The sequence below is a fragment of the Alligator mississippiensis genome, chromosome 5 (genome assembly GCF_030867095.1).
Source record: "Alligator mississippiensis isolate rAllMis1 chromosome 5, rAllMis1, whole genome shotgun sequence".
In the NCBI taxonomy this organism is placed as follows: Eukaryota; Metazoa; Chordata; order Crocodylia; family Alligatoridae; genus Alligator; species Alligator mississippiensis.
In genome coordinates this window covers 146,125,881-146,149,354 of record NC_081828.1, presented here as the reverse complement: position 1 = coordinate 146,149,354, position 23,474 = coordinate 146,125,881, and the positions used below count along the sequence as shown (strand labels likewise).

Sequence of the window (23,474 nt, the reverse complement as noted above, 5' to 3'; positions counted from 1 at the left end):
TTTAAAAGAATGTGGGTCATTTCAAGATAAGGTCATTTACCACAGAAATACCTGACTTATTTTTTACCATTGCTGTTGTCCAACTATAAATTCTATTAATGGGCCTGCTACTGTAAGAGGGGGAAAATGTAATTAAGTTTTATGGCTATTGTTTTAGAAAGTCTGGGATAAAAACAAACGACTGTCTCCTGAAATAATTGTCTGGCATTAAAACCAAACCTTTGCAGTTCAGGACTATCCTAGTCTATCCTCATAAAGATGTTCTGGGGACTTGTTTACTAAACTCAGATTGATGCTAATAGGAGTTATCCTGGTAAATCCCCCTGTGTGCTGATAAAGTACGAGCCTTTACTATAGTAGGGCTTTTCAATTAGACCACATTTATTTCTCTTTAAATGAGCTAATTTTGTTTGTATTTTATGATCTGAGGACATTTTTTCCCCTTCTTTCTCTAGGTGTATTTCTAAGAAGAAGAATATTGGCTATGAAGAGGTGTATGTGGTAATCTGTTTCTACTCATTCAACCGAAGAAAATGAAGATACGCTTTGGCTCTTCAGAATCCTTTATGACCACTGTTGGGTAAATGAGCAATGGTCATATGATTATGCTGACATCCCAGCATGCATTTGGTAGACCTGTGGTTAACTCGTTCCCTCTCCATGTGTCTGCTCTTACAAAGTTTTGTCCTCATGATACTGTGCTTTCATTCTGCCAGTATGTGCCCAAAAGGCTGCCTTTGTTCTCATTCTGGAGGCTTAAATGTCAGTTGTAGCAATGCAAATCTCAAGGAAATACCCAGAGATCTTCCTCCAGAAACAGTCTTACTTTATTTGGACTCCAACCAGATAACATCCATCCCAAATGAAATTTTTAAGGACTTACATCAACTGAGAGTCCTCAATTTATCTAAAAATGGCATTGAATTTATAGATGAACATGCCTTTAAGGGGGTGGCAGAAACCTTGCAGACTCTGGACTTGTCCGACAACCGGATTCAAAGCGTGCACAAAAATGCATTCAATAACTTAAAAGCCAGAGCCAGAATTGCAAACAATCCTTGGCACTGTGACTGTACGCTGCAGCAGGTCTTGAGGAGCATGGCTTCCAACCATGAGACAGCCAACAATGTCATCTGTAAGACTTCTGTGTTAGATGAACATGCTGGGAGACCATTCCTCAATGCTGCCAATGATGCTGACCTCTGTAATCTTCCTAAAAAAACTACTGATTATGCCATGTTAGTCACCATGTTTGGCTGGTTCACCATGGTGATCTCTTATGTGGTTTATTATGTGCGACAAAATCAAGAGGATGCAAGGAGGCACCTTGAGTACTTGAAATCCCTGCCAAGCAGGCAAAAGAAACCAGAAGAAGCTGATGACATTAGCACTGTGGTATAGTATCCTGAATATACTGACTGACTTTGAGATGGAAATTAGATTTGGATGACATTAAAACCAGAGGTTTACTTCTAACATTCATTGTAAACATTTAAGACTTTTTCAGTTTACCTGAATTTATGCCACTGTTGATCTTTCTAAAGGAGATTTTTGTTTGGGTGGTATACCTTAATTGTTTCTCTGGTGGTATTCTAGAGCAAGTAAACTAATATGTAAACATTAGTTAGACCCATTCCACTATTTAATAACGAAATTTATTTTTTTAATTTAAAACCAAATAAAAGCTTAACTTTGAACCATATAAAACAGAGTAATTTATTCATCAGAAACCTGTCTAGTGACCGAACCTGTTTGGTTTGTCATTATTTATGAGGTTAAAGATAGTAATGATGCTGTGAGTCCTAACAGTTTTTATAGAAGGAGAATCCCAGGAGCTCCAGTTCACACCCAGGGGCTGCACATGATTTACTCCCAGGGAATCAAGTGACGAGCTAATGAGTAGCCCTCTTGTTGTTTGCCTTTCAAAAGTAAAGGGGCATGAATGTGGGGAGAGCAGGTAGACAGTCAGCCCATAAAGGTCTCATGGGCTTAAGAAGCTGAAGACATGGTGAAGCCGTGAGTTGCGTTTTGACTGAGCTAAGGAGCGGCAGCAGTGAAGAAGCCTGTGCTTCAGGACACCACAACAGTGGGACAGATATGTAAGTACCAATGAGATGTGGAGTGAATAGTGTCAGACCAAACCAGAAGCACCGATAAAATATATTTAAATATTTGTGGGAACTGATTAAATGAATCAAAGTATCTGTAGTCACTTGCTGATAAATCTGTAAGAAATGCAATCTGTGCTTTTAAATTTATATAGGTACTTAATACATTCACTGTTTCCAGAAATAAGTTAGTTCCTTTACCATGCAAAAGCAAATAAAAAAATGAGACACGATTCTGGTCCTAAAAAGCCTACAGTTTGAGGAGGAGAGAGGGGTCATAGGTAATTTTACCACTAACCCTGAGCAAGGGGAGGCATATAGAGCCCTTAGACAGATAGTGAATCCACTTGTGTTTCCCCCCACAACACCCTTCCATTACTGGGTTATAAAATATGAAAATAAAAAGAATCTGTGCACGGGAGAACAGCAGTCTCTCTGGGACAGTTCTGCTCCTTTCGACACCTGTGGGCAGATGGTAGTGTGGGGTAGATGAAGATTTTGCTCTATCCTACTTCACACTCCAGCCAGCAAAGTTCAGCCAGGATACAAGAAGTAATCTGCACCTTACGCCCCCTTACTGCAAGCTGTCTCCCAAATGACTGCAAAAAATACTCTGCTTCTCAATTGTAAACATCCAAAATGCTACTACATCCTGATTGAGCACAATTGCTGTAATATATAGGACATGCCATATTTTAAAGTAACATTAAAAAGAACAGATTCCAGATAATTCCAAAGAACAAGTTTGGGTTTTTTTCTGAACTACTGCACACTGGGTTTGGAAATGTTGGCCATTGTGTTTAAAAGGGAAGGCAGGAAATATTGTGAACTACATTAGCATTCAGTAGAACGTTTGGTAGAATATGGGCTTATCGTGTGAATCATATATATATATTAGACCGATTATCTTTAGATTTTTTCTTTGATAACTAGTTGGGAATCTATCAAGTTCACAAAGATAATCTCAGCCTTGAATATAACTTAAACATTTTAAAGTTCTGCGGTCTTTGATCACCAATTGTAGACACTATCGGTGTTTATACACGTGCTTTGGAAGTGGGTTGGGGGAGGGGGGCATTTTAATTAGAGTGGCTCCTAGAGCTGCTCTAATTAAAGTGCCTGGAGTATCTCATGCATCAGCCTCCCACACTGAAAAATGGTGGTGGGGAAGCTTTAAAGCTCGTTGAACAAGGTTTTGTTAAAGTGCCCCCACTGGCATTTTTCAGTGCGGGGACACTAATTCACACGATGCTGGAGTTTGCTGAAGTGCAGTAATTACTATGCTCCAGCAGACTCGATTAATCACGTCTGCTCCAATGTGCTGAAATTACAATGCATCAGAGCAGCCTCGCTGTAGGTGCCCTACACTTGTGCCAAAAGAAAAGCCTACAAAATGAGAGCATATAGCCGTTCAAGGGCTCTTCTTTGCAAAAGAAAAATGGCTCTTCCATAAAAAAAGTTCTACCTCTTCCCAACAGGAAGAACTCTCCCTTCCTGCACTAATTTGAATGGCTGTATGCTTCCCTTGGGTGTTGAGAACGCCCAGAATCCCACTGTCCTTTGCTTTCCCTCCCTCCTAGGAATCCCTGTGGGGGGAGGAGGGGTGGGAACTTGTCCCCTTCCCAGGCAGGGGAACAGATAGGATCTCAAGTTATGGGTTCTGTTAAGGGTGGGGTGATGGATCAGCCTTCTAGTGCCCTCTGGCTGCAGAGCTTGCCTGTGTAGGTCTCAACGTGTGTATGCTCCAGCTCCCATGGTTTTTTTTCTTATAAAAATGAAAACCTGTTTGTGGCCTTTGAAAGCATCAAGGTTTCCTTTTTGTCATACTAAACAAATTTTATCAGAATGCATTCCTGTTGTCTGTGTCATTAAAGTAAAGCAGTAAAAAAGGGCCCTTATGAGTCCAATTTTCCTGAGCCTGGAAGGATTTGTGGCCACAGAGAGTTAAATCTCTACAGACTTTGGATTTGAAAAAGCATTGTGTTGTAAGAAAAAAAGTGGACTGAACAACAAAATGGCTGTTTCTCCCCTAGGATTATAAGAACATCAATTATTTCTGTTAAAGCACACTTTATATTCTTGTAAAATCTATGGAGCTCAAGATTGTTTATGCCTTCTGTGGAGGTTTATTAACTCTCTTAGTATCTGAGTTGTTGTTTGAAAGAAAGTAATCTCTAAAATAAAATGAATGTAGACAGATGACAAAAGGGAAAAAAAGAACTTCTGCCTCTTAATTTGGTTGGAAAGCATGCATGAATGATTCTGGGGCCTAATCCTGAGTTCTTGCTATTCCCATTCAGCAATTCTCTGCATACTTGGCCTGTTACATTTTTAGGCATCTTTAGTGGATCAATTTTGGAAAATTACTGAATTATTAGGCATTCTAAATGTTTCTGTTTTTTTCAAGAGATCAAGCTGTCATCTGTTAAGCTAGCAACATTGATTCTTTTAATAGATCTATTGATAAAGGAAATTTTACAGAGCAATCCAGGTTAATTTAGACACATACCATTTGGCTGAATCGTTAGAGGTTTGTGTCTTTTTGCAAAGATTTTTTACTGCACTTAGATTCCACATCCATTCTCATTACTGCTGCAAGCTTGAAACAGGTTTTAGAAATAATTCAGAGTGATAGAGAGAAATTCAAATAATGCATCTGAAGAGAACAGATAAAACTGTATGCTCATGTACAAAAGCATGTCAAAATACGATGTGCCTCTTAAGGCAGACCATCCATATTGCCAGGAAAATGCCAGGCTAAATTTACCTCTGGTGTGATTTCATTGAAACCGTCTAGGTTTTGACATGTTTTTATTGCTGCATCACCCAACAGTTTATTGAAATATAATACTTTTGAAAATCTTTGGGGAAAAGAAAACAAAATTCAGTGAACTGAAGACATAGGACTAATATATAGCTCAACTCTTTTATGTATAAATTTATATTGAACAGTTTTGGCATACTATCAAAAGAAATCGTTTGAACAGCAAAATAGCAAAGGTCTCACCAAACCTTGTTAGACAGTTGTAAAAGTCCATCAGCCCATCAAATTGTACTGTGCAGGTTTTTTCCCTCTGTTTTCCTCTCTTCGCAAATCTGTGACTAAACAAATCCCTTTCCTTTTATTTCTTCCTCCTCCTCTCTGTAGTATGTACAGTTCAGTCTCCAGAAAACTGGTGCTGCTATAATTTTAAATCGAGATCTGACTTTCTTTTTGCAATCTCCCCTCCAGCATTCAAATGAAGTTACACTGTGCTTTGAAAAAAGGCTTTGTGCAGATGGTCTCATATTGATTCTTCCTGAATGGATTCCGTATCAAATTTACTATGGTTACAAGTAAAAAGGTGCCCTTTATTTAAATGCCAGTACTAAAAACTAAGGTCCAAAAATTCAAGCAGAGCTATCTCTGACAATCCATATAAAAATGCTGCAAGTGGAATGTAGCTGGCAAGGAAAAGAAAACCCATTCTTTCTAGCTGGGCAGACTCAGGGAGGCTGGTAGCTCTAAAAATTCCATTTGAGTCACATCTGCTTATTTTACAGAAAAGAAATGCAAAAGAGGGCAGAAGGTCTGTTGAATATGAAGAAGCTGTTTGCATGAAGTCACTTTTCTGACCATAACTGTCCTGTAAGAGAGAACCCATGAAGTGGAATCTTCTTGACCATAGCACTCCCTCTCCATGGTCATGTTACTTCAGATCTGTTGCTGCTGGAGGGAAGCTGCCAAAGGCCTAATTTTTGTCTATGGACTTTTGTACCTAGAGGGAAGTGATAAGGATATTTTTATACTACTGCTGATTCTTTTCTCACAATGTCCAATGATCATTTTCTAAAGTTTATCATGTATAGCGATGAGTACTACAAGCAGGTATTTGGGGCCCTGTGGTTTAAGCATATACTATATATTTTACTCACCAGGGCATATTTTTTTTTATTCTATTTTTATACAGGATTAGCTAACTGTCGGATTTGCTTATTTTTAATATTAAATCGTTAGGCTTTTTTACTGTAATTTATTAAAAAAAAATACAATGTAAAACATTTCACAGGCTTTTTTTTTTAGTTATCTAGGAGGGAGAGGTTATCTTTGAACCCTGCTTAATTTTTAATTTTATTTTTGCAACCTGGTCAAACCCAAACACACTGAAAGTAGAAAATAGAGGTAGGACCCATAGAAGTGGCATAAGTAACTGGCTTATAGGAGTGGTCATCCTTGGAGAGGAAAGAATCCTTACACTGAATGTCAGTATGTTGCATTATAGATCAAGGTGCATCAGATTTGACTGTTTCTTAAAAGGATTCTGAGACTGCCATCAGTATGATATATAAATTATAAAGGGGGAAAATGGAAAACTGTGTGGTAATCTTTTTTTGTAATGCACCGGATCCTCTATTGACTGGTTCCAGAAGAGCTTTGTGATGGCTGAGAGGTCACCAGCAGAGTACAAGCTGTTGCTCCAAGCAGGGTTCAAAAAATAAAAAACAGAAAGTGGTGGTTGGAAAGAATTATTAGATTTATGCTGAATTGTCCTTGCTAGACTAAAGGAACCATCATTGTTTTGATGTGGCAGGGATTTTCATAACTTCAATTGCAAATCACCTTTCATGTGCAACTTTCATTTGGAATGCAATAATAATAATATATTCTAAAAAGATACTGATTATGGATGACTGCTTAGTGACTTCTTGTCCTTCATGTAAGAACCTGTGAAGGAGGAGAACTAATTAAGAAATGTGCTGTCAGAACTGCTAAGTGATATAAGGTGTGGTATTATATCATATATTCGTGGGTGGGTGGGTGGGTGGGTGCGTGGGTGTGGGTATTTAAACTTGATCAATGAGCATCACAGCTGGGACAATAAGGGCTTATTTCCCAGACCAGAGTGTTAAGGAAAAGAGGTGAATCTGGATAGGAACAGAAGTCAAACCACTGTGCTCCATGTTTCTTCTCATGAAGCAGCACGAAGTCATGAAGTCATTTAGTGAACAAGGACACTTTCAAAGTGTGGAGTGGAAGTGTGGCCCAATAAGAGCAAAATTCTCTCTCTCCTCTCATTTGTGTTTCTTCTCCGATTCATAGTGCCAACAGCACTATGACATTCCAGCAGTTACCATTCATCTGGATTGCTCATTCAAGGAATGATAGATGCCTCCTTTTCAGCATGTAACTATAGGAAAAGAACTTGGAGCCTCCCATTGGCCACACCAGGTGCTTTATCTGAAAGTTGTGTTGGCCGTGTTTGTGGCCCATCCAAAAAAGTGGGACTCCCAAAAGCCAGTTATAACGCTCTAAAGTTTTGTGTTTTAATAAATAAGTATATTTTGCTTACTGTAAGTTTTCAAGAGAAAATGAGAATTTTTAATCTGTAAGAGAAATCTCTATGACAACTGTCATAGAAAAAATCCAGTGTTTTCCTTTGTTTTGTTTGTATTTAAATCAGAAAAGTCAAGGAGGGTAACTTTTAAATCAACATTAAATATATGCTCCACATATTGCACTGTATAAATATCTTAAGTAGGTGTTTGCCTTCCCAAGTATGAATAGGTACTTACCTGTTTTATTCATCTCCATTTATTATTTCCCACTGGCTTCTGTGTATGCGTATAGAACATGAACCTCGCTGAATGTTCTGAATAGAATTCATCTCATCCATTCAAACTTGGAAACATTTTGTTTTGCAAACTTGACACATGCAAATGCGATACCTGCTATGTCTTTAAATTCACAGCATTTAAGGCTCTTCCTCCCTCCAGCCCCCCTACAGTCCTGACATCAGCTGTGTGAGACATGAAAGAAAACAAATTGAGATTGGGATAGCTCAGGGTATTTGTACCTGGAGCTCTGAGTTCAGCCCTCTAGCTCTGATACTAAAGCATCAAAAAGCTGCCTATTAATGGTTCTATTGGTACTAGTTTGGAAAAAAAGGAATGCAATTTAAAAGAACACCAGTAACAATAGGTCTTTTAACCTTTTTTTTAAATTTCTAAAAGCTCATGAATATTATCATACTTGAAAATAGTATCTGTTTATACTTTTCCACTTGTTAATTATTAGGTTCTAGGCACTGATATAAACTCAATGGCTGCATCTACACGAGACGCTGATTGCATTGTAGCTTGTTACTACTGCACAGTATCATCATGTGGCCCGAAGTGTGACACGACGCTACTGTGCAGTATTAATGAGCTACTGCACAGTCAGCGTGACCAAAAAGTCATTCGGGGATGCTACTTCGTAGTAACACTAATTATTGTGCGGATATTTAGTACTAGTGGATGCAGGTACTAAATGACTGTGCAGTAACAACTGTGCAGTCAGCCTCTCGTGTATATGCAGCCAGTGTTACTTAATACTGTGAGATTTTATGCTTTTTTTTATTCTCCATGCAGAAATTTTCTTAAGATGTCTCTAAATGTGAATATGGCACATTTTTAAGAGGGCAAAATCAACAAAAGACTCCAGAATGCTAGAGACAATATTCTCGGCCCTCTCTACTGCAGGTACATTTAAATAGTAAAGTACTAGAGAATTTTTGAATCTTTGGATTTTGGAAGCTTGTGTTTGATTTCTTATACTCGTTGTCATTGTTCTCCTTACTTTAAGGAATGGTGTTGAATCTTGAATAAACCAGCTTTCAATTTCCAGCGCTTCTTTATGATCAAATAAAATTGATGTTGGGATAAAGTTAAATCCAAGTTTTAAGCCATTTGTCTAAATACACAGACTGGAGCATGAAGTCTTCCAAAATAGTTATAATTTGAATTTCTAATGTAAAAACAAGCAAGGGGAGGGGAAAATTAAAAGATAAAAATTCTAGACCTTTTGTTCTCACTTCTGCACAAGTGAGCAAAAATCAGCATGACTATTTTTGTTTCTTTTACTGATCACTTTGAGGCAAAAACATTGTGTTCTGTGACTTACTGGTGCTTAATGTTCCTGGTTAAATCACGCTGACATTTGTTTTCTTCAAGGGCTATTATAAATTTAGTTCTAAGTGGCATTTACTGAAATGACAGGTGAGAATTCAATTCTTTAGGATTCAGTCAAGACAGTTCAAGGCAGTAGAAAAAAATTAACCAAACACAGCAACCAAACTCTTTTGCTAGAGTTTTCCATTAAGCTTATTAAAGATATTAAAGTAGGAAAAGTATGCCCATCAAGTACAATCATACTAAAGTTACTGCATTTACTCTTATGTCACATGCACCTTCCCCCTAAAAATTAGCCTTCCAAAATTGGGGTGCATATTTTAATCAGGGAAGCTGATTTTTTCTGCCCAGAATAAAAGCTTGAAGATACTGTAAGATGACTGCTTTTTCTTTTCCTTCTTATGGTGGGAGGAGTAGAGTCCAGTAGAGGCAGATCAAAGGTGGTGCAGTTGATTTCTCTGTCCTAAAGTTTAAAACCAACTGCTTGGCAGCAGCAGTAGCATTTCTATTCAGGCAGTACTGAGAAAGTAGATTGCCTGCATGGCTCATTGTAATCTACCTGATTCCTGCTCCACAAGTGCTAATGCCCCCCTCTTTTTAATGGTCTTGTCATTCCACTATTCTTTATTTAGCAATTTTGCTGCTTGTTCTCCTGGTCTCTCTTCTCTTATTGCAAAGCCCTGCAGGCTAGTTCAGCCTGGTTCAAAATCCTAGATTTGCCAGTGGAGTTCTCTCTTCAGCAGTAGTTACAGTTTCAGCTTTTGGCTAAGTATCTATACCTCCACAAAAATCTTTTTTTTCTTCATTCTGTCTCCTCAAAAAGGGGGCAAGTGTCTTTTTTAGGGGCATGTGGTTTGCAAGAAAATGGGGTCATTTAGAATCTCATAAACTGGATTCTAGGCCTAGGTATTACAGTGCCTGTTGAAACTCTGGTTGGGAAAAGCAGCACAAAGATCTTTTACTTTTGCTCTGCTCTAGTAGAGACAGAACAAGATATAGATATATAATTTGACCGTCAGCTGTCTATAATCTCCATGAACCACCCTAACATCTAGAAGTTCACCAGAGACTGCAAGGCTCTGCCCAAGCCCATTTTCTCCGGGTATACTCCTTATACCTGGTACTGCAGGGGACTCCTTTAGAGCCAATTGCACCAGCTGGAGATTTCCATATGATGCAGAATCCCAAAAAAGCAGGTTAAATCTGCTTCAAGGCTGCTTCTGTCAAAGTGATTTATGCCAGCCTTAGGATACTAGAAAACCATTCACCTATGGTACAACCAGTTTGATGCTCAGGATGAAGATGATGGTCAGTCGTCTGCTACCTTGGCAATTTTAGCTTTAAAAAAAGCACTTTTAAAATCTTAAGATGTTGTTTATATTTACTGTTATCTTAATTAGACTTAAAGTTGCATAACCTTTTATTTTAACATTCTTGTTAGATGCTTCTATGTTTCGCCTGCAACTGTCTCATTTGTTTTATCTTGCTACTGTTGACGGACTTTGCTGGAAAAATGAGTAACTGGAATATATTTGCTATTTCTTTTCCAAGGTCTCTTGTATTGCCTGAAATTAGGAAATTCTGCACAAAATTAAATGCAGCATATCTATAGAAGTTTTCTTTAAAAGACTGTCTCATGGATAAAACAAGTGTGGATTGGAATGTGTTATATTTTAACTAGAGGTTCTGCAATTAAAGGAAAACTGTAGCTATTTTGTGCAAACCATCTGTTGAAAAGTATATAATTTAAGAAATTATTTTTACCCAAAACAATCTTTAAAGAACATTGAACCGTTTGTTTCTCTTCTATACTGGAGGTGGTATATCAAGGTCTCCCACTATCTGATAACGTGTTTTTGCTATTATGCAAAAGTGGGCAACACACTGGTCTGAGTGGAATTCACTTAAGACAAATTAGCCTTTTCAACCTGTGCATATAGCTGGGGCCTTCTCAGGGACTTGCACAGAGTTCAAATGCCTTCCATCAACTGTTTGAATAGCCACCAAGCTTAGGCAGAAATTAGTGGCTATGCTGCACCTAGGAAAACCACCTAAAAAGCTTTCAAACAGACTAAAAAACACCTTTAGTCACACCAGCTATACCTGTAGCTTTAGCCACACCAGCACCAGAATGGAAGCACCTAATGTGTTTTCTGACTGCAAGAGCAGGGGCAGTTCAAATTATTCTTTGAAAACTTAGACAGCTAAATGCTGACTAAGTGCCATTAAATACCTAACTTTTACAATCTTTTTCCAACGCCTAATGAAGGGTGCTTATGCCCGAAAGCTTGCAATTAATTTTTTTTTTTTTGCAAAAATCTTGTTGCTCTAATAATCACCTCTTCCAGGACTGTTTTTTCCTCTAGACCAATACAGCTACAACCTGGATACCTAAATACCTAAAGAACATATTCGAAATTGGCCCTTAGAGGGTGTCCTTTCAGAGGCAGGAACACACTGACATTTATGGGAACAATGTATGTAATGGCAAATTTCTTCTCTGGATTATAGGATATGTAGTCAAATAAGATGGAAGCTTTTTAGTAGCATCTGACAGTGATTATAGTTGAGTCCACACCACCCACAATGTTACTTTATCAGCAAAATTTGTGTGGCCTGCAGGAGAGTAGGAGATACCAGCTATCATTGAAATACTTGTATTCCCTGGTATTTTTCCAGTCACACTGCTATTGAACGGCAGTGTGCCCTTTGTCAACAGTACTGCTGAAGTGAGCAAAATGGATACAGTTTACCTTTGCAAGAATGACCTGGAAGATGGCTGACACTCATGGTGTTTCCTCCCTCAAACCATTCATTGCAGTAATAAATGAGCACTTCACTTGAACAGTGAACAGATGCTGTCTATTTAGAAAAGTGAGTCATTCACACCCAATTGTTATTGCTGAAAACCTGTGGTGCTTAAATATGTTTTATATTCATAACATTCTTTAATCAGTATTGAACTGCTTTTCTTTCTTCTGCCTTTAGGTTTTGTTTTGACACAACACAGGAATGACTGTAAACATGAATAACACAGTTAGTTTTTAGCTGGTAAAGGCATATGGGTTATGACTGTTCATATTCTTCTAAAATACAATGGTAGTACAATATTAGGTCCCTGATGCCTGTGTTCTTTCTGCCATAGGTGTTGGATTGAAACCTAAGTCAAGAAAACAACTTGCAAGATGAAAAGCTGGCTGCAAAAGGTTCTCTGCAGCCTATTGGATGTTTGAAAGAGTGCAGAAAGCTTTCTTGCAGAGCTGGTGGAGCTGCTCCACATGAACATTGTTCAAGACATCAGTTCTCAGCCTTTTTTGTGGAAGCTCCGCTGGTTTTTACCAGACCAAGGCCTCAGGCTCCTGTTCAGTTGCAAATTATGGATTAGAATGTATACAAATGAACAGGAGGCAAAAGGCACTAATTACAATGGAAAGTGGTACATGGGCTTGCCAGGGAGCAGGGTTACTAGTCACAAAAGTCTAATGCTCCAGTATCAGTATGATGTTCCAAATATTTACACTGACGTGTAAACTTTTCACTCTCTTTAATGTTGTCACCCGAGTGGAATGTTCCCAGAGTGGAAGTGATGGTGCAATAACTTAAGCCAGGGGATTTCAACCTTTTTTGGTCAGTGTACCCACAGTGGCCAGTCGAGAAGTGGGGAGTCTCCCAGCGTCCAATTGACGACCGGGGAGGGGATGGGCAAAACCAGAAGTGTCAGCAATGCACAGCACTTGGTGCCGGCAAAAACAAAAGTGCCAGTGGCATGTGGTGCATGGCAGTGCAAAGTGCTGATCGCCCCGCTTCTCCATGCCACTGCCACATACCCCCTGAGGCATTCCCAAGTGCCCCTGGGGGTACGTGTACCCCTGGTTGACAGCCCCTGACTTAAACCATTACTTGCATTCCCATAACAGAGAAGTACTCAGTTGCCAAGTGTTGTACATCATGCCTCTTCCTTAGTCTACTAACTTTCCACACCTGCTTCATCTACTGGTCCATAAGGTGAGAAAGTCAGCTTCTCCAGCACTACCAGCCCTACTCCATGGCATTCTGTCTCTAGGCAATATTCAACTAATTATTGAGGTTGAAGTCTTGTTTCCTTGGACCCTTGTCAGCATTTTTTGTTAGTGGACACAGAAGGGCTCCAAACCACTGAAATTCAGAGCTGCCAAATTTTGTACAGCTACATGTATGTCACTCCCCTTTGGTGATGTGTCGGGGGGGCATGTGCCCCCCAGATTTCTGCACCACAGTGAGGAATGGGGCTGTAGCCTGTCCAGAGCCAGGGCCCAGCAGCAGTGGGGGTGGTGGCGGCACATGATATCTGTGCCAACGGTAGGGCATGCTGCTGCAGCCTGGTTGGACCCAGCATCCAGCAGCAGTGGCTGCATCAGTGCAAAGTTGTGCCCCCCCAACTGCGGCAGCAGTAGTGTGGAATTGTACTTCCCTCAGTGTCAGCACGTGCATACTGTCTAAATCGCTCTCAGTCTGAGGTGTGCTGTTCAACAAGGTGGGAGCTAACAGAAGTCTGTCCCTTCAGGATCCACTAAAGGGAGTAGGAATTGGGAAAGAACCAGGTCAACATGCAGGAATTGGGGTGACTGGGGTGCTTGGAGAAGTCAGTGAAAAATTAGATGGACTCAAGGCAGGGGGGGATGGGGACTCAGGGTGGCAACAAGCATGTCAGTTGTCTAGGCCCTGAAATCCCCCTCCAAAAAATTTGAGAGATTGGCAAGATCTGGGGAAAGCTCTCCTTCACTGCTCATCCCCATCTCTTTGGGGCTCCTTTCCTTTGCTTTCTCCCCATTCCATTTCTCACTGTAGCAAAGCATAGCAATCTGGTCCCTTGAGAAGGAACATCAGTGTGTAGAGAAAACAGTCTTTGCACACAGTGCAGCTGTTCAGAAACAGTAATTTTGCTGTCAGGAAGGAAATTCCTGCAATTGTACTGGATATATAATGTTCCAACAGCCCAGATGTAATCTGTGTTAGGATAGCTAAGCATGCAACATCCCCAGTACACAGTATGTACTTTTCCTTGCAAGGGGAGAAAAGAGTCATCAACATGCCCACAATTTTCCTTAAAGCATGTTGTACTGTACCTGGTAGTTTGCGTAATTCCTAAATTGCCTCAATCTTTAGAATTTGCAGTTACTTAACTTTTCTCTACCTGTTAATAGCCACCCCTTCCCCCCCCAACATGTTAAAAAAGGAGAACTGGATAAGTTAGTTGGCTTGCATCTGCCTAGTGGAAGGCTGAGACAAGCATCTGTATACCTGGCATGTATGTGTTTAATCATATCAACCTTTCAGATCCCAGGCCCCCATGCAGCAGTGAGGCACTCTGGCCTGGGAACATTTCCCCCAGGCCAGGTCCCTACTGAGTAGGTTGGTAACAGAGGCTTCCTCAGCCCTGAAAGTAGACACTTCAACAAAATGGCTCAGCTGCTGCTCTTTCCCACCCAGCTGTTAGGTTGGTTCTCTGATGAGTAGGATGATGAATCTAAGGCCTATGCACTTCAAGGCCAGCAATAGAGTAAATGCCTCAGTAGCCTTCCTGTCAGTTGGCAGGAAGGTAACGTTCTAGTTGAGTGCTTAGACAAAGCAGCAATTACTTCCAAAGGCCACAGAACTAATCAGCTGTCTCAGTTCGCTACCTCTGTAGCAGCTCTCTGACTACCTGTCTCTTTCCTGACCGACCCCCACGAGCTCTTAAGATAAGCGATGTTTTTCTCCATTTTTCTTTTAAGTCAGAGATGTTAAAGGCATGTTCACACTCCAGTGTTCCACCAGGAGGGTGTCTAAACTGGCTGTATGGATCTTTAGAAACACAGAGTACATAGGATGAGGATAGGGGCAGACTGCTAACAGACCAATCCTTTGCTGCTCCTTCATTCACATTCTTATCTCCTAAAAAAAACCAAAAAACCCTAACTGCCATGAGACCAGCTGTCAATTCTGTTAAAACCTTCTTGGATGTAACCCAGAATGTAGAAGGCCATAGTCTCAGCTGCTATTGCTTAGGGTAGCCCCATCAGAATCAAAAGAGCAATGTCAATTTAATACCAGATGAAAACCCATCCCAGAACCTATTTTAACTTGCTTAGCACACAAAGTTTCAATTAAGCTGATAAGAACTCAAAATAAGTGTCCCCAAGACATCAGAGTGGTTCTTCAGCACAACTAGGAATGACTAGATCATGACATTTGATAATTTAACAGGGAAAAAAAGCATGAAGGAGGAAGAGGGGAGTCTCTCCCTTTTGGATGCTCTCTTTATACACCACAAAGTAAAAGGGACACAATTCTAATTTTTAGAAGTATTCTTTGGAGAAATCATCTCTGAAAAGAGGCAAGGGCTGGTTTGGATTAGCTGTATAGTTTGGAGCTTTCAGGCCGGTTATGGCTACAATGCACTCCAACTCTTCTGCCAGCTTTAGAGGGAGGCATGTTTTGTCTAGATTGGGGTGGGCAAAATGCAGCCAGTGGGCCAGATGCGGTCTGATTTATCTGCCCCTGGCTGCGTGTCATGCAGCCCTCGATGGCTTGTGAAAACTCAGTAAGTGGCACTCTGCCCAAAATAATTGCCTGCCCTGATCTACATGATTCCCCCAGTGAACAAGCTTGCTTTAAAATTTGCAGAAGTTTCAAGTTGAACTTAATTCTAGCTCTAAGCTGTATTAGGACCAGATGATTTTAAAAACCATAAGCAAAATTTGAGAATTTTAAAAAATCTGAGTATAGTGCAAATACTTAGAATTGAATTAATTAGATCATTTTGAACATCAGAGGAATTTAACCCAGGGATAGAGCTCTTCAGATCATCTTAGATAAATCTAAGCTAATGTGAAAACAAATATATAAAACCAGACTGAAGGGCAAGAATCAGAAAATGCTTCCTTTAAATTAAAAACATCTTTGGCCTTGTACAGACATTCAGTTTCTCCTAGGAGAATTGCTGTTGTCCTAGGAAAAACCACGAATATGCAGATGTTCAGGCCTTTTTCCAGAGTAAAAATGGCCGCTTTAGAAGAAAAATAACCTGGCACAACCAGGGTTAAACCACTTCCAGGAGAGTTTCTACTGGGAAAGCAAATGTCTGTACATGCTGAGGAGACAGGCTGACCATGGGATGTCATCTGTTGCCAAGCAGAATAAAGAAGCCTGCAGAGCATACTGTGATGTGTGCAAACCTTTCCCCCTGCCCCCACCTCACTGCACAGTATCAGCACTACAGCTCTCCACTCTTCAGGGCTTCATCATTCAAATGTATGTACCCGTAGTTGTGTACGTTTTTCTACCATGAGAATTTTCCTAAGTTATTTGAATGTGGGTACACAGTCTTTGCTTTTACATATTTTGGACTGTTTTTATATTTTGAAATTCAGATCTCTGTTTAATTTTTGAAGCTAACTATCATATAGCACCAAATTTTTTCAATCCCTCCAGGGAAAAATTTTAAATAATTTAAGATGTAAATACTTTTCCCCCCTCTCACGAACATTTAAAAATAATTATGGGTGATGGGAGAGTGGTGAATGCCCCAAAGGACCCTTTCCTATCCTCTGTATGCATTCCATCCCCCCACCCCACCCCCGCTGATGAAAACTGCAACCTCTTGCACTCAGGATTATGGATGCTGCTCCTAATATGCAACATTGAGAGTTTATCACTCCAAAGGTGCTAGGAAGATAGCACAGCTACAACTCCCCCTGAAAAAGCATACTGTCAAGCTAAAGGGAGGCACATCGTGTACAGAAGTGAGCTCTAAATTGGCTCCAAAGAAAGGTCATTTAGTTTATACAATCCAGGCAGTTATTTTCCTCTATATAATGAACACAAAGTTGGGTTCTGTGGTAACTATTCTAATTTGTACTTTTCTCCCCACTGCCCCAAGTTGTTTCCTTCAGGGATTGAAAGCAGGATCTGATGCCCTAGGCTGACCAAGTGTAGTGCAGATCACAGCTGAAGAGATAAAAAGTTAAGCTTTGAGATTCATTTAACTATATCAAGCAGCCACTTCACCCCCCCACACACATATTTTGTGTGCTCTGTAGAGCAGTAACTACCTCCCTCTGGGTTTGGAAAGTTTTGCACATTTGGGCTGCTATTCCATTCTAAACACTATAAACAATTTTTCACTGTGGCTATTGCTTGCAATACCTAGGCCTCAACCACTGCATTTTGTAATACTTTTCCCAGAAAGCCACAGGTGTGCACGTTAGTAGAATCACTGACTTGTAGAATCACTGGCTTGTGAGGCACAAGACTGAAAGCAATCTCCTGTAAAATAGACAGCCTGCTAATACACACTGACTTTGTGCTCTGCTTTTACAACACAGAACTCCAGGCTTGGCTTTGGGGGAGAGTAGCATTAACTTCCTTGAGGGCTGTAGGACTCAGCAGCTGTGAAAGTTTGGCCACTTAATTTGATATTTAAATATACATAAACTTTACATAAATATTATAAACTTTACATTACCTACTAAGGTTTGAGGTAAAGTTGGAGTCAAACAAAGTTTGGTCATTTGACCGATCAAATATTGGTCAAAAATTTTAACGAATTGCCAATCGGTCCAGATAATATACAGAATAGGCACAAATTTTCCATTAAGAAATGTGTCAAAAACAATAAAAAATCACTTTCTGGTAAGAAAACTACAAAAAAATTAGCTTTTTTTGTAAAATTGCTTTATTCTTTGATTGGTCAAAAAATATGCAATCAGTGGACCAGTCAATTGACAATATTTGACCGGTCAATTGACTAGCTTGCCAGCCCACAAACTTTGAGATGAAGGGTCCTGTTGTCCTACTCTAATGACAGGTATTTTTGATGGTTAACAAGCAAATTAAATATTATCAAACAGCAGATCATTAGCATTTTAAAAACATATTGGGCATCTTTACATGTGTTCCAGGGGTGGGGGGGGTGTTAATTAGATTGGCTCCCGAGCCACTCTAACTAACGTGCCCGGAGCATCTCTTGTATTTAGCTCCCTGTGCTTCAAAATGGCAGTATGGGAACTTTAACTAAAGCTTATTTGACAAGCTTTCGTTAAAGCACCCCCACCGCCATTTGAAGCATGGGGATGCTGAATACACGGGACACTAAAACTGCTAGAGCATGCTAATTAGCACGCTTCAGCAGACTTGATTAATCGTAATCACAGCATGTTGGAGCAGATGTCCCGGACATCTACAGGCACCGTATAACTATGCCTTTTGAAGACTTATGAAACTATTCTGCAAATCTACTTTCAGACAAGTCAGAGCTTGCAAATGCACAAGTAAATCTTCATGAATTCAGAGAGGAACAAGCTTCAAAGGGTTCCTTGATGATGCCCAAGGAGCATGTGCAATTTTCCTCCTCTTCTGTTAGACCTTTTTGTTAGCCAGGGGCAAGAAAATGGGATGGGTTAAAAAAAATAAAAGAATCAAGGCAGAAACCATGTGTAGTGGCAGGTGGAAGTGTATGTGTTCTGAGAACCCCTCTATCAGCTGCACTCATTGTATCAGTAAAATACTAATTTCAGTGGATTTGATAAGCCTCTGAATCATGTTGTCACCTGAGCAGTGCCAATGATGGTAAAACATATTTTGGCACACTAGTATATTCCAGTGCTGGTCACTAGAACATTATTGTCTGATGTAATTTTAGTACACTGGAAAGAACAAAATATAATTTGCTTACATTGAGCCAAGTGCTGTTCCCCACAGGCTTTCAAACTTTATTTCTAGAAAGCTAGTATTTAGTATATTTCATTTTTCTTGGGTACATTAACACCTTCTCTCCTGTTTTAGCACATGTCTTACAATGGTGGGAAAAAAGTTACCATTCTAATATGTTTATGAACAAGTGCAGAGATGATAATGTTTCCAAAATTTGGAAAACTTGCATTTTTTTTTTTTATGTTTCTTGCAGATACCACTAAACCATAAGGCAACATTCTAGTTCTTGGCCAACATTTTCTTTTAAACCATAAAACATTGTACTTGGTTATACTGGGTATCATTCTGTTCCACCTATATAAAGCCACCTTAGTTAAGCAACCATGGGCACTTTTACATGTACTCCAAGGGTGAGGAAAGCACTGCCACAGCTTGTGTATCAGCATTCCCATGCTTAAAAATGGCGGCTGGGGCGCTTGAACCAACGCTCATTCTACAAGCATTAGTTCAAGCACCCCACCACCATTTTTAACTGCCGGGATGCTGATACATGAGACATAGGAGGCTACAGAATTGTGGTAATTGCCATGCTCCAGCAGACTTTGCGCTTGTGTATAGGCACCCCATATTTGTATCAGTTCCCTATTATTACAGTATATACAGGTTTTAGTCTTACTATAGAAGCATATCCCAGTGATTAATAAAACTGATCCAAGAAATGCCAGTCTAATAGAATGGTGATTTATAGGAAATACCTCATGCAAGTATTTTTAGGAATATTTTTCCATTTTAAATCCAAATATTTTCAATATATTTTTCTGTTCAGCTCTAGATTCTACTCTTGAGCTGGACAGAAACTCTTAAAGGCTTGTTTTCTGGTTTTGTGTCCTCTCTCTAAACCTCAGACTCCCCATTTACAAGAGAATAATTACTTAGGCCACAGGTATGTTATTAGGCTTAATGCATTAGTGTTTCTAAAGCCCCTTGCTATCTTTGGAGCATTCTTTATTATTCATATTGGAGTGGTACCAGAGGTCCCTGCCAGCACTGAGGCCATGTTTCACTTTGGTACCATTCAAAATAGCTTCTGCCTCAAAGAGTTCAGTCTGACATTGGGCAAAAACATACATGACTAGGTATAATGGAATGAGAGAGGGAGAAAAAGTGCAACAAGGATAGAAGCAGGTGCAATTATGTGCATAGCTAGGTAGTTTTTAAATACATTAATTATTTCTTGCTATAAATTATGAATTAGAGATATAATCATTCCTATTGGCCACATCTATGAATCTATGAATCAGCCTAACCATTGCTACTAGGCACTAGTAAGGTAATCATGACAGAAAATCATGAAACATTTAAGAGAGGACAAAATAATAGTTTCCCAGATGAACTCAGGGAGGGCATTTTGTAGAAAATGGCTAGTAAGGGAGAAGGCACCAAAGCATTCATGGAAGAACTAGACAAGCAGTTTTATAAAAGCTTTAAAGGAATGAAAAGGATTGCCTAATGTGATGCATTTTCATGACATTGCTCTGCATAGTTAACATTTTGTTTGTATATTTGTTTCTCATGAAGGATTGTTAAAAATCTTTTGGATAAAGCTAGTCAAAGTAGCATGCAAAATTTTGATAGTTTTCCTTTAGGATGATAAGTCTGCTCTCAGCTCATGGAGTGGTTGAAATGATCCAAACCAAAGGAATGGCTTTTATCTGGTTTAAAAATCCATTTAAAGTGATGCAACTTTCTGACTGTGCTAGTCCTTTACAAATAATGCACTCACTTGGCTTGCATTTATCTTCAGGAAGGGTACTGGAATTCTATTTGGTGAAGAAACATAATTTGTGAAGCCATTAATGTGTTCACATTTAAACAGCGTGTCATATTTGTGCTGCAGAACCCATTTCTTAACCCTGCTAGGACTATTCCACAATAAAAATGGCTTTTCCTATGATTTATTGCTGCTGTGTTGTACTGAAATATAAAACCTTTGAAAAAGCTTGGTGCAAAGGAAGTTGCTCGTAATATGCACGTGCATAATAGATGCCGAGAACACCAATGGATCGGAGAAAGCAAACTCCTCTACATTTAGCTACTGTGAAGGGAAAGCTTTCCATTGCAGTTATTTTGGTACCACTTGAAGGCTTGACTGTCAAATAATCCTACTTTGAGCAAGAATTTCAGGGCCAGAGGCTCAGTAGGCTTAAATCTGTGTAGTTCCATTAAAGTCAATGGAGCTATGGCAGCATGCAATAGCTGAGGATTTGGCTCCTAGTCTTTCCAATAAGGTCAGTGATAATACTGAGATTGGCTTTCTCTATGTACATAACAGTATTGCAAGAAAATGGTCTGTGCAGAAGAGCTCTAGAACTGAATACTTTAATGAATGTTAATATTTAAGCTGAATTGCACAAGCGTGTCTAAAGTTTTATATGATATGTTTCAAATGGAAACACTGTTTTTACTGTAGACTGCTGAGTGAAATGTCAGCTCTTAAAGCATAAGATTCAACAATAATATTGGCCAAGCAAATGTCAACCGAAAAGCACTTTTCTCCTAATGAGTTTTCTTTCCTGATCTTGGAACAGAAACTGAATTTGCCTTAGTTTATGAAGCTTCTTACCCAAGTAAGACTTTTGTAGAAAGTTAGATCTCACATTTTACGTTTAAGAGCAACTATTGAATTAAGTCCCTGCAGCAAAACTTCCCAGCCTGGAATCAATATGTCAAGGAGAGGTGTTTTGAAACGGAAAACCAAAATATAATTTAACTTTAGACTTAAATTTTAGCCTTATTACTCTCGATTGTCTGGGATGATCTTAGATTTTAACTAAGACACTTTTCTTTTTTCTATCTGCCACTATAGAATAGACACTCTTAAAAGTTTGCCAGTTGCCTTCAGTAACAAAGTAGCTTTTCTTCAGTAATACTGCAGAGAGACAGTTACCTCATCTGAGGCAGAGTTGGCAAGGTTTTAAGGGCAATCATGAAACCTGATCAGATGCATCTCAGGCTTATTATAATCTACCTTAGTATTTTTTCTGATTTAACCATTGTCATTGCAAAAATACTAACAAAGAGAAAAAGCTAAATGGCCTTCTGCATACATTTTTTTCTGTTTTTAGGACTGCCAGTAATTACAATGCAGAAATGAATAGTGTTTGTTTAATACTTGTAATAAAAAAGAACCTGGTTGGTGTTGTCTGCCTTTCTTATTACTATTATTTAGTATATCACAGCTCTGTTTACAGAGACCAAGCCATCTCAATAGGCTGCTTTGGTTAATAATTTCTGACAAACGTTATTTTTGTCCCCAGAAAGATGTAGGAGCATATAGTCAGCTGGTGTAAATCACTTGTGTAGCATTGACTTCCTTGGAGTCAGGATGATTTACACATGCTGAGAGTCTGACCACAGCATACTTTCCTGGATGTTTTCCTTTTGTTCTTTTCTATTTTTAGGTGAATTGGTCAGTTCCCATCATGTTACACAACTGGAGACAACACTTGTCCTTTTATTTATATCCTACTGTCTTTTGAGTTCTTGCCTCTATGTATTTATTTAAACACTCACCTTTCACTTTGCTTTCTGTTTAATGCTATTAACTATGGGACTGCTTCTCATCGCAACATTCCCCAATTTAATCTTGATTATACAATACCTGTTTGTGAACTTTCATCCCTATAAAATGGCTGCATTAAGCAGAAATCACTAGCAGAGACATGCCATAAGATGAGTCAATCAGCAGCCAAAGCAGAATGTCCCCAAACTCAAACAACCATATTGCCATTAATAATCTGGTTCAAAATAGAAAGTATCTTCCCAGTTTAAATACCAAGCTGATGAGTTATTTCCAACTCAACTACCAAAAAACCCCAACCCTCACTCACAGTTGGCTAAATTCTGACTGGCCTCATCTGGATGCACAGCAACATGGAAGGAAGACAAAAGCTTTCTTTTCTCTTCCTGTAGTCCCCTTCTGCTGTGTTTCATGTGCGGACAGACAGGACTCATTCCACTCAAGAGCTACCTGTCCCAGGTCAGAAGAAGGAATCAGGTATGACTCCTCTTTGTCCCCAGCTGCTGCCTGAGAACTGGCCACCAAAGTAAGGTACACACTGAGGATCAAAGCCTGGTTTTGAGAACCCAGTCCCTGAGCATCTAAAGCTAAACATCCTCCTATATGACATATTTGATTAATACCTAAGAAGGACCTTTTGGGTCTTCTCTTTGTGTCTTTATTATCTGACCTTTTTCTAAAGCTTACCATTTGTCTTGCATATTGTAGGATGTGACTCTACCTGTGTGTTGTAATTTTCCCTTAGAGAGATCTGTTTGTATTTTTATCCTTTGAAAATAAACATCTACTGAAGCACCTCTGATTTTGTGATACTAGAATCATTTTCAAGTGCTACTAATAACTGTATATTTACTTCCTATTTGATTATGGCGTATCTCCTTGATGAACACAATGGTGAGCTTATTGTTACTGAAACAGGACGTCTTCCTAGCTGGTCATTCCCAGACCTGAACTGGAGTTAATCTATTTCGTCCTATTTAGCTATCAAGCAAAGCAAAGTTAGCAAAGCAGAGTTGTGCAAATCAACCAAGTCTTCTCAATTAGTCATTCATTCTTTGTTGTTGTGTTTTAGCAAAACAGTGTAGTTCTGACATTGGTCTCTAATCCATGGAGTTTGAGTTATTCTAAACCCAGATCTAATTTACTTAAATCCTAGAACAAAACCTATGGTCCATCAATAGTAT

At 39.3% G+C, this 23,474-nt stretch overlaps 1 protein-coding gene across 5 annotated transcripts in view; it reads left to right on the top strand.

Moving 5' to 3' along the window:
* LRRC3B (leucine rich repeat containing 3B) overlaps window positions 1-23,090 on the top strand; it is a 207,440-nt gene extending 184,350 nt beyond the window's left edge. For 3 of the 5 annotated variants that reach the window (XM_059728845.1, XM_019498069.2, XM_059728844.1), the window contains exon 2: window positions 456-6,697. In XM_059728845.1, the coding sequence (XP_059584828.1) occupies window positions 622-1,401 (780 nt within the window). In that variant the 5' untranslated portion in view covers window positions 456-621 and the 3' untranslated portion in view covers window positions 1,402-6,697. Of the gene's footprint in view, window positions 1-455; window positions 6,698-12,183 lie in introns of those variants that run through there. The other 2 variants (XR_009462589.1, XR_009462588.1) reach the window with 2 other exon arrangements.
* The last annotated feature ends 384 nt before the right edge of the window (window positions 23,091-23,474 follow it).